Consider the following 16,975-nt stretch of genomic DNA (forward strand, 5'->3'; position numbering starts at 1 on the left):
GTACCCATTTGAACATATTCTAAGCCCCCAGAGGAATAGGTGGCACCCGACTATGTACTTTACGGATACATCGTGGTAACTTAGGAAATGAATATATGAAACAGCAAAAGTGGGTTTTCTGTATACTGTGAAAGCATATCTATTCTGTTCCCTTATGATAAGTACGTCTAGGAACGGCAATTTCCCGTCCTTTTCCCATTCTGTTTTAAATTCTATAGTCGGAATTAGCGATTGAAAAATTCATTGAAACCTCCCCAGCTATCATCCCAGTGAGTAAAAATATCATCTACATATCTAAGCCAGATCATATTGCGAGGTTTGATAGAGGACAAAATTTTGTTTCGAAACATTCCATGTATTGGTTTGCTAGAAGGGGCGATAGGGGACTACCCACACTACAGCCAAATTTTTGTTTGTAAAAATTACCATCGAAAGAGAACTCGTTGTTAGTTACACAATAGACAAATTCCCTATAATGAAAACATCCAAAAACCTACAGAACACCTCAGGTCTAATAATCCTATCATTTTCCATCATCCCAAATCCATCAGAGTTTACAAGAGATCGTTTAGAAATTATAATGAGATTTGCGTTGGGGAAACCAGTAGATCCATCTCGCAAAGATTAGCAGGACACAAAAGATCAGTGAAATATGCATCAGAGAACTCGGGGATTTTCCTACATATTAGGGACAAAGGCCATACTATGTACTAGAGTGGGGCGGAGCTGGTTTTCATGAGTAGCTGTCAGTACAAAAGGAAGATGCTGGAATCTTCTATCATCAATCAAACAAACAATATGAACCTGTCAGGAGGACACTGGAAATCGGATGACATCGACGAACTAATCCTTAGGCTGCTCCTCAAGCAGGTGTCCAAGAACATCCGACCACCGGACAAGTCGCCAGATGGGAGTTAATGAGGCCAAAATTCACTAAGGAAATAGTTTAATTTACTACCACACCTACATATGTTTTGTATATATACATCCTATGTCCATACTTTACCAGAGATCAGGAGCATAGAGGGATATATATGTGTGCATGTGTGTTTTTCGTGTGTGTGTATATATATATGTATATGTATATATATATATATATATATATATATATATATATATATATATATATATATGTTACGGTCATTTTGAGGAATTGGTCATTTTGCAAACTGCCCGGTCATTTTGGAAAATGACCAAAATATCTGTCAGTATGCAAAATGCCCAAATAATTGTGGTCATTTGGAAATGGCCAGAAGTTTGGTCATTTTGCAAAATGACTATTAGTATCGTTGGTCATTTTGTAAAGTTACCCCAATAGCTGCTGGTCATTATGCAAAAATAAACAAATAGTAACTTAAAATTGATTAGGAAAAGTCTAAGTATTAATAAAGGTGTGTGTTTTTTATTCAACATTAAAAACTTACATTACACATTACAAGTATATTAGAATATTGAAAGAACTAAAACTGAACTTGAAAAACGCTCGAATTAGTATCCTAAGCAGATACAAATGTTTCGAAGTGTGTGCAAGTGTATGTTTGTCTGAACAGGCAGTTAGTTCCTACTTAGGTTCGGCCGAGGACGGAAATATTCGTGCTCTTCTCATCACTTATTTGTTGCAAGTATATTGTACACTGAAAAGCTTCACAATGGAAAGTAAGAAAAGTCTTTTCCAAACAAAACTTCTAGAGTCTGAAGAAAACAAAGCTACAAATAGTTCAAGTTTATTTCCCCGGGAAGAATACGAACGAGTAATTAGTCGCCTGAATGAACTTAAACAATCTAATCCTACGAAGACTAAGCAGGATTATCGTTTGTTACAAAAATATGAAATACTGGAGGTCACAATTGAGGGTACCACCGTGCAAAAGTTGCAGAAGAAAGGAACTCAGCTGCGATTCGTTTGTGCTGAAGATGTGTTTGATGTACTTCTAGCTATTCATCGCATAATTGGCCACGGAGGAAGAACTAGTATGTGTAAGGCAACCAAAGAAAAATATGCAAACATTTCACGTGATCAGATAACGCTGTTCTTGCAGTATTGTGAGGAATGTCAGCTAAAGAAAAGTAGTGTGCGGAAGTGTATGGTTGTCAAGCCAATCGTCTCGAACAGCATGAATTTTCGAGCTCAGGTTAGTAATGAAACAAACAAACATTATTATTCACTAATTTATTGTAGGCATTTCCTAGCCTTCCAATCTAACCTTAATGTAATAAATTATATGCATGACCCTACTACCACTACTACTACTGCTACTACTACTACTACTAATAATAATAATAATAATAATAATAATTCTGCTGACAATAATAATTATGATGATGTATTTGCATTACTTATAATTTTGTACTGTGTCTTTGCAGGTTGACTTGATTGATATGCAGAGTCAACCAGATGGGAAGTACCGTTTCATTTTCAATTACCAGGATCACTTGACCAAGATGATATGCCTTCGAGCCCTACAGACTAAGACTGCCGAGGAGGTAGCTTTTCACCTGGTTGACATTTTCTGTGATAAAGGAGCCCCTCATATTCTTCAATCTGACAATGGGAGAGAATTTTCAAATAAGGTAATCAAGGAAGTTCTGGCTATGTGGCCAGAATGTAAGCTAGTTCATGGGAAACCAAGATATTCTCAATCACAGGGTTCCGTGGAACGAGCAAACAGAGATGTTGAAGCAATACTCGCTTGCTGGATGAAAGATAACAACACTACACAATGGTCAAATGGACTGCGCTTTGTTCAGTGGCAGAAAAACACGCGCTTCCATTCTGGAATTGGCAGGACACCTTATGAAGCCATGTACGGAGAAAAGGCTCATCTTGGTATTTCTGCTGTCAACATACCAGAAGAAATAATGGAAGGCATGGAGACAGAGGAGCAGCTTGCAGAAGCACTTTGTTTAGTTAATGAAGAAGATCAAAATGTAGAACAGGGGAGAAGTCCTGAAAGTTGTGCCATAAATTGCAACTCGAGTGGTCAAAACATTCCATGTCATCCTTCTGGTCAGTGTTGTTCAACTGTAAATGACAATGTTGATGATCCTGTGCTCTGTTGCCTATGCAATAGAAATCGTAGCATTCAGGCTGAACGAAGGGAATCGAAAATACAAGAAGAGAAGCAAGCTAAAAAATTGAAGGATAAATCAGTACAGCGTTTCAAGCCAGCCCTTGCAGGGGACACTGTCATGGTTCCTATTCCACTTGTTGACCGTGGACGAGCGGAGTTTGCGAATGCAAAGGCAATTATAACTGAGACAATGGATGGCGGAACTTACAAACTAGGGACAAAACATGGTTTACTTAAACAGGTGTACAGTCGGAATCAGTTCACTTTATGTGCTGAAAAATTTATGTCACTCGAAGAGGTAATAAAGGATCGCGAAGTCAGTCTGCGAGAGGTAGCTGTTGCAGACTCGATGGGACATGGCCAGGGGATCAGTAAGTGTAGCTGCACCCAGTCATGTCGGAGCAGACGCTGTAAATGCTTCAAAAACGAAGTATTGTGCAACAGCAGATGTAAATGCAGCAACTCTTGTTCAAAACAAGTCAGATAATGCTAATTTTGATAATTGTTGAAATAATTTTCAAGTTCAGTTTTAGTTCTTTCAATATTCTAATATACTTGTAATGTGTAATGTAAGTTTTTAATGTTGAATAAATGACCAGCAGCTATTGGGGTAACTTTACAAAATGACCAACGATACTAATAGTCATTTTGCAAAATGACCAAACTTCTGGTCATTTTTCAATATTCTAATATAAAAGTAATGTGTAATGTAAGTTTTTAATGTTGAATAAAAAAAAAACACACACCTTTATTAATACTTAGACTTTTCCTAATCAATTTTAAGTTACTATTTGTTTATTTTTGCATAATGACCAGCAGCTATTGGGGTAACTTTACAAAATGACCAACGATACTAATAGCCATTTGAAAAATGACCAAACTTCTGGTCATTTTCCAAAATGACCACAATTATTTGGGCATTTTGCATACTGACAGATATTTTGGTCATTTTCCAAAATGACCGGGCAGTTTGCAAAATGACCAATTCCTCAAAATGACCGTAACATATATATATATATATATATATATATATATATATATATATATATATTATATATATTAGTGAAAGTAGACAGATGTTTTGGAAATCTCAATAACTCAGTAGAAAAGAAGAGCGTAGGTTAAGAGACACCACATTTTTATTGCGACGCGTTTCGTTGTTTCTTCATAACAACATTTTCAAGCCTAAAAGAGACATTACAGTATTTTAATGGTAGTTACAAGAATATGTAATTATTGGCTGACAAAGCTGAGTAAAAGTAACAACAATAAGATAATGGTTAAAATCTTTAAAATAAATTGCACCAGCATACTAAAAAAATAAATTATATAAGATCTTTAAAATAAATTACAACCGTATACTAAAAACAGAATGGTGGGAGACAGAGATGGAAAGTTTACACTACAAATGAATGACTAAATGATTTATATTAAAAGCAAGGGATAAGATGAATTGTCAAGGTTAAGATCTGGTTTCCTTAAAAATATTTCTATTGACTCAGAGATTCTCAATAATGACTCTTCTCTAAAAGTACCAAGCACACTAAAATTTTCCAATCTTCTACCTGTATTGCATTCCTCTACGTGCTGTAAAATCGGCGATCTGGTTGGCTTGGCCAGCAAGCAACCAGTACGAGGAGAAATGATGGAAACTGTTCTCTCTGACAGTTCAAAATTAATGAAGTGTCCTCAAGAAGATATATATAAAACAAACTTGAATACAGAAGACAAGATCAATTACCAATTAAGAAAGCTCAGAAAGAATGATTCGATCAGTGAAGAAGAATATAACAAGTTGTTTGTAAGTGGGAGTTCACCATCAATATTGTACGGACTACCAAAAGTTCATAAAAGTGGAATACCATTGAGACCCATTCTGTCTGCCTTTAAAGCACCATCCTACAAACTAGCGAAGTTTTTAATAAGTTTTCTACAGCCTTTGACAGAAAATCAGTATACATTAAAAAATACGTATGAGTTCAAGAACATCATCAATTCTTATGAAATACCCGAAGGTGCGGTGCTAGCAAGCTTTGACATCACCTCCCTTTTCACAAACGTTCCTATCAAGGAAACGATTGATATAGTTTTAAACTCTATTTATAATAACATTGAACAGGTGAGAAATATTTCAAGAAATGCTTTTAAAACTCTTCTCAACTTATGCATAAACGATAATCACTTTTTATTCAATAATTTGCACTACAAACAATTTGAAGGTTTCGCAATGGGATCTCCACTTTCAGCCCAATGGCCAACATATTTCTTTGTTTTCATGAAAAACGATGGCTTGATGATTGTCCCCTTGAGTTTAAACCAATTGTTTATCACAGGTATGTTGACGACACATTTTTGGTTTTCAGGCATTTAAGTCACGTACAGCGATTCCATGATTACTTAAATAGTAAACACCCATGTATTCAGTTTACCGTGGAACATGAAGAAAATAATATTCTTAACTTTTTAGATGTAAGCATTACAAAAACTACCGCAAAACAATAAGTCACTCTTAAATTTTAGCATTTTTAGAAAGTCTACTTTTACCGGTCTTGGAATGAATTTCCAAAGTGCTACATTCTTTAACTTCAAAATAAATAACATTAAGACTTTAATACATAGAGCATTATTCGCTCTGGCAGCTCTTGGCAGGCATTTGACTCAGAAATAAAGTTTCTGTTAAACTATTTCAAAATTAATGGCTATCCCAATAACATAATATATAAAGAAATCAAAAAGTTCCTAAATATTTCTCTTAGTATAAATAGCTCAAAATAAATACACCAAGTGTTGATAAACTAACTATGTATTTTAAATTTCCATTTATAAAGTGATCCTTGTTCTAAATACGTTACAAGAGAACTAAGAAATATGTTTAAGTATAGTTTTCCCCACATTAACCCCAAGTTAATATTACCAACAACCATACTATCCAAGCGTTGTTAAACCATAAAGATAAACTACCTTCAGACCTTTTGTCTGGCATCACCTATATTTACAAGTGTGACGCCTGTAGCGCCACCTATATTGGCCAGTCAAAACGGTCGGTCCGGTCAAGATCTTCCGAACATTATGGCATTTCTCCTCGTACTGGTTGCTTGCTGGCCAAGCCAACCAGATCACCGATTTTACAGCACGTAGAGGAATGCAATACAGGTAGAAGATTGGAAAATTTTAGTGTGCTTGGTACTTTTAGAGAAGAGTCATTATGAGAATCTCTGAGTCAATAGAAATATTTTTAAGGAAACCAGATCTTAACCTTGACAATTCATCTTATCCCTTGCTTTTAATATAAATCATTTAGTCATTCATTTGTAGTGTAAACTTTCCATCTCTGTCTCCCACCATTCTGTTTTTAGTATACGGTTGTAATTTATTTTAAAGATCTTATATAATTTATTTTTTTAGTATGCTGGTGCAATTTATTTTAAAGATTTTAACCATTATCTTATTGTTGTTACTTTTACTCAGCTTTGTTAGCCAATAATTACATATTCTTGTAACTACCATTAAAATACTGTAATGTCTCTTTTAGGCTTGAAAATGTTGTTATGAAGAAACAACGAAACGCGTCGCAATAAAAATGTGGTGTCTCTTAACCTACGCTCTTCTTTTCCTACTGAGATTTATATATATATATATATATATATATATATATATATATATATATATATATATATATAAATAAATAAAACCAAGCAAATTAATCATTCGGCACTGGTTAATCAAAACTAAACAAGTGACAACTCTTACCTTTAGTTGCTGGCTGTCTCCCTCTGCAAACGATATCAAGCTAGGCTAATGAATTCTCGTAAATACAAAAATATGCTATTTATTTCCCAAACTACCTGAACATGATATGGAACAAAGTGATTAAAAGATGTCACATTAAGAACTAAGTCTGAACCACAAAAAACTATAAATTGTCATTCTATTCTCCTGAATTAGACTAAGTAATCACTTCCAAACTCCCAAATTGTTAATCACTAAAGTCTTGCTTTATCAAACAAATCTGTCATTAATTGATACACGCAATCTCCTAGTCAAATATAAAAAATTCCTCACTAAACAAAATATAATCTTTACCCACTGAATCCTCACAAGCAATCCTATATGTGACAAACATACTATCAAAAAGAAGAACTCATAATGTCTTACAGCAAAACCCTTTTACTGTTTATATAATTAACCTCCACGAAATTTAATGCCGAACACCCCTTCTATCTAACTCATATACCCCGATAAATTATGCCTCCAGTCTAAAATAGAAATGCTATGTAAAGCTTAACCCCAATTATGACATCTCTCGTAGGAAAAGAAAAAAAATAATAATAACAATAATAAGTGAACTTTCCTCATTACAAAATGTACACAGAGAAAAAAACATATATATAATCCAATGCTTCCCCCATAAATGCAGTATGTATCGTTACGGAATTTGCTACCGCAACATATCTCATTGACCGGAATCGACCCCTTACATACATCCCCATGGAATGTCATAATCAACATCTCTGAAAAAAGTGCAAATCTCTGAGTAATCAACTCCGAAAGGAAAAAATCAGTAACCGGACTCATCACAGCATTATCAGCAAAAATTCGCCTGTGAACACCTCATGTGCTCGAATCACACTATAGATTTGTCTAGTCAGACTTGCAACCTCAGAAATCTATACTAACACTATATAATCACATTTCACAAATTATCCCTAGGATATCACCAAAGGTACCCAAAAAACTGTCCTTGAAAACATAACTCCACCATGATACTACCACAAGAATATAAAACCACATTGCCACCTCGTCGGGATATAAACCACAGAAAACCACCCATTATATACTGCAATCCACCCATTATAACCACTGGTGAAATAAAATACAACCTCTTCACCGACACACATAAAACCCAAGAAAAACCACCGCCAAAAATTAAAGCCACAAAAAAAAACTCAGCCCCAAAAAATCTGCCACCCCCCAAAAAAACACAAAAATTCAGCTCTAAAACCCCATACACACAGGAATTATCACGTGTTTATCATCACGTTTCTCAGCTTTAACAGAAATTCGCCATATTTTCAAACCAACTTTCCATGTAAAATATTAACCTCTAAATCTTAAGCCAAAACGCCACAGTTTGTGCATAATAAGAAAAAAAACAGTAGAAGAAATGAAAGAGAAAAAAACATTGAACACATTTTACCATCAATTTGCAAAAACCAGACAATAACAAAAAAATGCAATTGTGCGTCAATATATTAATCACCACAACCAATTCTTTTCAATTTTGATATATGTGTTAATTTCGACCGACCTGTTTTTTCCTCTAAGACTACAAATCTGTTTCCAATTTTTTCCTTAATGACTAAAAGGACCTTCAAATTTCGGGTCTAATTTGTGATTCAGCTCGTTTCTCACATTAATTTTTAAAAATACCTTGTCTCCGACTTTGATCTTGGGATCAGATGTTTTACTATTACTTTTCTCTACCATCTCTCTGGTCGCGGCTTCGAGATTACGGCTGAGACAAGCATGTCTCTCTCTCGCTGTAGATATCAATGATTCGATCATATCCTCCCCACGATGAGGTATAGCTAACAGATCAAATGTGCCTCTTGCTGGGCAACCAAACAAAGCTTCAAATGGAGACATTTTAATGGAATCACTAACCATAGTGTTAATACTATGTCTAACAATATCAATATATCTGTCCCAATTCTTATCATTACCACCTACAGTCTTCCTGAGAGCTTCGAATACTTTCCTGTTCGCTCATTCACACAACCCATTAGCTTCAGGTCTGTATGGAATAATTGTTACTTTCTGTATCCCCATGACTTCCGCTAAACATTCCAAAGTTTTGTTCATAAATTCTCTGCCATTGTCGGTCAATAGAACCTCAGGTGAGCCGTATCTGCAAATGATACCATTGAAAAATGCTATGGTTACTTCTTCAGCCGTTTTTTGCTTAAGTGGAAAAATTTCTACTATCCTTGTAAGTTCATCTATTATTACTAATAAGTACTTATTTGCATATCTAGACTCACAAAACTTTCCAAGGATATCCATGTGTATTCTCTGAAAAGGTCTACTTGTTATTGGATATGACCCTAATTTGCATGAAGTTATCCATGCAGGTTTGCATGCGTTGCATACGATACAATTTCTCACAAAATTTTCCACATCTTTCCCCATGTTTTTCCAAATGTATTTAGCACGCACCTTATTATACGTTTTTTCTATCCCCAAGTGTGGACTACCGAACCTGAAATGTACCATACCCAAAACCACTGGAATTAGGACTTTCGGAATTACGACCTATGTTATATCTCCTTTACTTTCACTGGTTCTCAATTTATATTTAATTTTCCTATCCAATAGATTACCTTCTAACTCCAAACCTGAAAAAAGTAACTTATAACGTTTCCTGACTAATTCCCTCTAATAAACGCTTTTGCATCTGCCAGAATCTCGTCTTCATCTTGCCTTTGCTCTATGAGACCCATATCCTATTGCATACTCGCTAGTGACTTGCACAACTTGAAATCCTTCCATGTCATAAAAACTTCTACTAAGGGCGTCCGCTACTACATTAAATTTGCCTTCTATACATTTGAGCTTTGCATCAAAATCTCTGATAGTTAGAAACCATCGAGCTCTTTTAAGTGACAAATCGGGTTTATTAAAAAGATCTAATAATGTCTTGTGATCTGTAGGGACTTCTACTTTATTCCCCATCAGTAGCATTTTAAAATGAACCAAGCTTGACACTATTGCAAAGGCTTCTTTATCTATGGCAGCCATTGATCTCTCATTGCTGCCCTTTGTCCTGAACTTCCTGCTATAAAAGGTTATGGGATGGAATTTCCCATCAGACTTTTGCATAAGGCAAGCCCCTATACCCTCCTGGCTGGCATCGGTCACTAATGTGAACGGGTTTGCTAAAATTTGGAAACTTCAAAACAGGGGGATTCATTAATGCGTCCTTAAGCTTTTGAAAACTATCCGACTGGGGTTCCTTCCATTGAAATTTAATGTCTTCCGCAATACATCTGTTAGGGGAGCTGCTATATTAGAAAATCCTTTCACAAACCTCCTGAAGAAACCGGCGATACCCAGGAATGACTTAATCTCTTTCTTTGACTTTATCGTCATTTACACTAACCCCTTCCTTAGATATGACACGGCCTAGATATGTGATTTGCTTTTTCAAGAATGAACACTTAGCTAGCTTAATTTTCAACCCTGCTAATCTAAGCCTCCTAAGTACTTCTGTAAGCACATCCAGGTGTTGTGCGATCGTGTCTGTTGCTACCAAAATATCATCCATATATGCAAAAACATATTTACCCAATAACCTCTGCAAAACTGTATTTACCAACCTGGTAAAAGTCATCGGACTGCCCGATAAACCAAACAGCATTTGCGTAAATTCATAGTGTCCCTTGGGCACTGAAAAAGCAGTATATTCCTTACTACTTTCACTAAGAGGGACCTGCAAAAAACCTTACTCCAAATCAATTGAGCTATAAATATTATGTCCCCCGATTTCAACAAAAAGATCTGGTATGCACGCGACTGGATAACGGTCAGGGATTGTCTTTTCATTCAAACGTCTAAAACAGACACATTCACGGACAGAACCGTCCTTCTTAGGCACTGCTAACTTGGGAAAGTTGTATGGAGACACTAGGCCTAATGATTCCTTCTTCTCACATCGATTGACCTCTTTCTCTACCTGTTCTCTGATTTTGAAAGGTATGCAGTATGCAGGAATATAAATAAGTTTTGTGCCACTCTCCAAATTTACCTTATGCTCTAACACATTAGTCAACCCCAATTTATCACCTTGTAAGGCTACTGTATCCCCAAATTCTGCCAAGAACTCGTTTATCGCTTCAACATTCTCACTATAATCCGCATTAGCTAAATGTTCTCTAAATATTCGTTTCCTTGATTGCATTTCTGCCTTTGAAAACTCAGGTTTCCCCTCTATGATAGCCACTGGACCACTAGCACTACTCCAATCTTGGAGATCCAAAACATAAGTATTCTTTTGGTATTTCCTAACTGTATCATTACAGTTTAATAATTCTAACAAAGGTAACCCCATTTTTTGATACACTGTTCACTGATGCCGTGCTGATAATCCATCTTAGCTTCTCGCTATTTTCAATAACACACACATCCACAGGTTTTCTCACTTCCCTCAATTTGACTTTAACCATAGTCTTTGAGCCTGGCATTAACACAATATCCTCTGAAAAAACACCTTTATATTTGTGGTTAGTACCTCCCCTTTCCACAATCCCATAAACATCACCACCCTTAGTTCTCATTACATCCACCCCATTGTTAGTATCAGAAATAACATCAATATTAGTATCAGTATCACCACCCATAATACCATTGTCACATTCACCAAAATTGTTACCACTGTGAACTCAAATATGCTGCATAGCATCCCCGCAATTATTTCCTGTATCACCAGTGTGGGTTTTAATATTACCACTCCCCATAACCCCAGTATCATCACCATTAGCGTCGCCAAACACATCTCCTTTTTCAATAATCTCCATATCCTCAGTTCTAATCACGTCCTCATAAGGAAGAAAAACACCAGGTATTCCACCAGGTATTCACACTTCTCTCTCTTTTCAAAAGGTAACAGTTTTTCTAAGTTTTTGATAGAATGTGTCCTACCTTTACGATGGGCGTTTTCTCCGACACTCGGAGCAACCACTTGATCTATTCTTGTTCGTCTCAAAGAATGCGTCTTCCACAAGTACCCTGAACTAGTAGGCCTGTAATACGCGTACAAGCAAACATACATGCCTCACGATCGGGGGAATGATCTCTGAGTCAAGTTGCTTGTTCAGCAAATACCTTTTTCTCCAAGTGAACTTGTACTGCACCACCTCTTGTCTCTAAGCGAGGAGAGCTATGTGACTTCACTATCATTATATGACACTTTAAACATATTATTAGCCATTCCCCCTCTTTTCACCTACTAGACGTGTCTTTGTTGAGCTGGTATGTACATGAATGTATATTTGCTTTGTACGTGTATTTCGTTGCCGAATGCCATGTGCAGATTTCACAGTTTCTTTGTAAAGTTGCGTCACTTTTCGAAGCTTCTGGAAGAATTGTGTCCCAAGCTTCCGTAAAGAAGAGTTTTCATTGCATCTTAAAACCGCGTTCTGTTCAGACATCTCCCTCTCTCTCTCTCTCTCTCTCTCTGCCTCGCCATAATTGATATTAATGTAACGTAAAATGGTCACTCGTAACTTTTAGATTTCAGATTTGATATTTCTTAGAGTTTATTTAGTGTTATTTAGTGCTTTTTGTGAAATCTGAACAAACATTGTGTGTAACGGCGCCTATTTTTGTGAATTGGTGAATTTTTTTGAAGAAAGACGTTGGTATACCAAGGTACAGTGTGTTATATTTTTATTAGTTGCAACTAATATCTAATGGCTATGATGGTTTGGTAAAAACTAATAATTATTGGTTACGATGGTTTAGAGAACTAATAACTATTAGTACAATGGTGTGAGAGAAACTAATTACATTTTTACACATTGCAAATTTTTGTTTTGTGTTTGTTTCTTATGAAGTGTTTATTTTTGTTGCATTTATCCATTTTCTTATTGAAGTGTATCTTTTTGTTTTATATTCTGTGTGATTAGTACTTTTTGCAATTTTGGTATTTTCCACATTTTTCTGTGTTTTCATTTGCATTCACAATTTAATTAACTTAGTTATTTTCATTACTTAATCATTGCACATTTAATTGAATTTAACACTTGTGAATTAATTTGCATTTACTTAGAATTCTTTTCAAGTTTCATTGTTGTTTAGCACTTGTGAATTAATTTCCAAATTTCAATTATTGGCTAACACTTTTAAATTTTGATTTAATTAATTATCTTGAATTTTGTGATAAATTAATTTTGATTTAATTTTACTAAATTGATTCAAGAATTAATGAAACTTTGCTTTGTTTTCAAGTAACAGTAATTTTCCCTGATATTGTGAATTTCACTTATAATTTTTGAGTTTAATAATAAATTTTTGTATTTAAAATTTTCATAAGTGTTTTCTTTATTTTACACCAGTATTTAATTATGATTATATTGATGTTAGGTAGAAACATAGAGTGGTAATTGATCTGTTTTCCTTCAATTAACTTGAAGTGACTTAGAACCAGGGAAGTACTTAGACTTCTGAAATCAGGGAAATACTTAGACTTTTAAAGTTGTTGATGGAGTGATGCCCTTTGATTAATTTGATTACTTACAAGAGTACCTCACACCTGTTTTGATGAACTTATATATATATATTATATATATATATATATATATATATATATATATACTATCATAACATATATACATATATACATATATACATATATATATATATATATATATAATACATATATACATATATATATATATATATATATATATATGTATACATATATATGATATATATTATACATATATATATACATATATAATATATATACATATATATATATATATCATATATATATATATATATATATACATATATATATATATATATATATATATATATATATATATATATATATATACATATATATATATATATACATATATATATATACATATATGATATATATATATATACATATATTATATAATATATTATATATATATATATACATATATATATATATATATATATATATTATATATATATATATATACATATATATATATATATATATATATATACATATATATATATATATATATATATATATATATATATATATATATACATATATATATATATATATATATATATATATATATATATATAGATACATACATATATATATATATATACCATATATATATCTATATATATATATATATATATATACATATATATTACATATATATATAGTATATATATATATCTATATATATATATATATATATATAGATATATGATATACATATACATCTATCATATCTATACATATATATATATATATATATCTATATCTATATATATATATCGTATTATATATATATATATATATACATATATATATATATATATAAATATATATATATATATTTTATATATATATAGTCAGGAGGTACCTGGTGCCGTCGGATGGGGAATGGGGCCAACGAAATCCACATGTATATGCCATGGGCTGAGGAAAGGTGCCTACTCCCGACTCTGTGTGCCTTCCTGTCTTGCTGCTCTGACACGCGATGAAGATCCTGGTCCATTCCCAGGAGTCCATCTTGATGTGACAGGCCGTGTATCACGTCAAATATCTGCTTCCACTGGGAGGCTGGGATCAAGGGGCACGGGCGGCCAGTGCTGGTGTCACAGAGGAGCGTTAACTTGGAGGGACTGAGAGGAATGTCTTCCCACCGACCGGAGGGCAGTGATGGTATTGTGGTATGCTGGCTCTTCTGGGTCGGCAGCTTGCTCTTGTGTCAGGTCCTCGTAGTCCACGCCGAGCTGTACGGAGCCTATTTCCACTCTTGAGAGGGCGTCGGCTACAGGGTTCTTCCCGCCGGGAATGTCTTCGATGGTGTACCCGAATGCAGCGATGGCCACGAGGTGTTGTTGCTGTCTTGTCAAACATTCTGTTGTGGAAGCATGAACCAGCGGCTGGTGGTCTGTTCTTATGGTGAAAGGAATGCCTTCCAGAAGGTATTTGAAGTGGCGGACAGCTTTGTAGACAGCAAAGAGCTTGTGGTCAAAGGTGCTGTAGTGGGTCTCTGCTTCCTGCTGAAGAAAGCCAGTGGCTTGGGAACCCCATTGATCAGCTGATCCAGGACAGCTCCGCATGCGATGTTGCTGGTATCAGTCTTGAGTGTCAGGGGCGTGTTGGGATCCTGGTGGGCCAAGGTTGTAGCTCTGCTGAGGCGCGCTGCTGGGCTTCCTCCCAAACCAGCTTTTTTGGCTTTCCCTTCAGGACCTTGGTCAAAGAGTACATGATGTGGGCGATATCTGGGATGAACCTCCCATAGTAGTTCACCATCCCAATGAAAGTGGAGAAGGTGAACACAAAGTACCCAAAAGGCATGATGATTGCCATCTTCAGGATGTCATCAGGATGGACGGGTACTTGAAAATAAGATTTTAGGAGGTTCACCTTCGAGAAGATCTTTGCCTCGTGGAGGGGACCGGTGAGGTCCTGCATGTTTGACAGTGGGTAGCTGTTGGGTGTGGTGACGAGGTTGAGGCGGTGGTAGTCCCCACAGGGCCTCCATGTACCGTCTGCCTTCCTTACCATGTGGAGGAGGGACGCCCATGGTGTCACAGCCTTCTTACAGATGCCCATCTGCTCCATCTCCATGCAGGCCTACATGGTTTCCTGGAGACGCTTCAGCAGGAGGCAGCAGAATTTTGCGTGAGTCGGGGGGCCCTTGGTGTCGATGTGGTGGTACACACCGTGTTTGGGCACAGCCACTGCCGCCTGGTGGAGCTCTGATTTGAACACGTCTGGAAACTCCTGTAGGAGGAAGGCATATTTGTGGGGGGAAATGGAGCAAATAGCGGGTGCCTTGGGACCTGCAGAGAGTGGGCATGAGAGGCAGGTGTCTCGGTGTCCAGGAGGCGTTGGCGGGCTATGTCTACCAGAAGCCCGTGGTGGGCCAAGAAGTCCGCCCCTAGGAGACCAAGGAATGCGATGGTCTGGGACTTGGTGCCATAGGAGCGTATGGGGGTCAAGTTGGCAGCCATGAGGGCGGCTGGGACATCAGGGGTGTGGCTGCAGTCCTCTGCTGATGGCAGGAACACTGACTGCATAGCCCCAGTGTCAACCAGCATCCTGTGGCTAGAGATCACGTCTTTGATGTAGAATCGCATGGGGCGGGATTTGGCTGCCGCCCCTAGGGAAGGCGGTGTTGGTCACCTCTCTCTTCATCTCTTGGTGGTGTGCAGGAGTGGAGGAGGTCACATTTTTCGGTCTTCTGCTGGGTCCTCCTGCTGCAGGCGGTTAGCTGGGGGTGGGGGGCAGCCAGCTTTGTGGCCAGGGTGGTGACGAACAGCTTATGCACCCTCTCCACCAAGACCCCATATCCATCTCTTCGGTTTCCGAAATCTGGCCCCTCACCTCTGGGGGCAGCTGATGGAGAAAAAGTTCTTTGGTAACGCTGACTTCCTTCCTACATCCCTGCCGATCCCTCTCTGGCAGCAGCATCAGGCACTGGAGCTTGTCTCAGACATCTCTCGGGTCTGTGTCAATCAGGGGGTTGAAAACCAGGTCAAAGATGTGGGCAGCTCTCTCAGGGGTGGGAAGGGAGATAACCTGGACAAACTTCTTCTGGTTGTCGAAGGGCAGCGAACTGGGTTGGGCATCCATCCATGGCACGAGACCGTCAAAAAACTCCTCCAGGAGAGCTGCTGCGATCAAGTTGGCCTTGATCCCCTCCTCTGTGATGCCATGGAGTTTGAACTGGATCTCAGTTCGCTGGAGCCAGGATACTATGCTCTGCCGGGAGAAGGGCAGCAGTTGGATGGAGTGGGGAGCAGTGGGGTGAGGCGGCAGGTGTGCGGCTGTAGCTTGCAAAGGTGCAGTTTGGGGAGCCGGGGGGGCACCCGAGTTCTCAATGTCCGTCATCTCACAAACACCAAAACATGTGAGCGCCATATTTAGTCCGCTAATGGTGTTTTTTACCCACAGTCGATGTGAGTCACTAATGGTGGACCAAACCGTGAGGGGAATGCCAAAACACTCCTGTAGAGGATGTGCCATTTTTAGTCTGCTAGTGGCATCTGGTCGACCGTGTGTAAGAACACCAGAAAACCAAGACTGAGGTGCCGTTTTGAGTCAGTTAATGGCCAAAACTGCTGCCTGTCCTAATCCAAGGGTCACCAGATGTGAG

The 16,975-nt window shown here is 37.1% G+C and overlaps 1 protein-coding gene across 1 annotated transcript; it reads left to right on the top strand.

Moving 5' to 3' along the window:
- The first annotated feature begins 1,649 nt into the window (after nucleotides 1-1,649).
- Nucleotides 1,650-3,928, top strand: LOC135208769 (KRAB-A domain-containing protein 2-like). The gene is made up of 3 exons (XM_064241285.1): nucleotides 1,650-2,132; nucleotides 2,365-3,442; nucleotides 3,888-3,928. Exons 1-3 carry the CDS (start codon nucleotides 1,650-1,652, stop codon nucleotides 3,926-3,928), a joined length of 1,602 nt encoding a protein of 533 aa, XP_064097355.1.
- Nucleotides 3,929-16,975: the final 13,047 nt, after the last annotated feature.

This window comes from Macrobrachium nipponense, chromosome 11 (assembly GCF_015104395.2).
Source record: "Macrobrachium nipponense isolate FS-2020 chromosome 11, ASM1510439v2, whole genome shotgun sequence".
NCBI lineage: Eukaryota > Metazoa > Arthropoda > Malacostraca > Decapoda > Palaemonidae > Macrobrachium > Macrobrachium nipponense.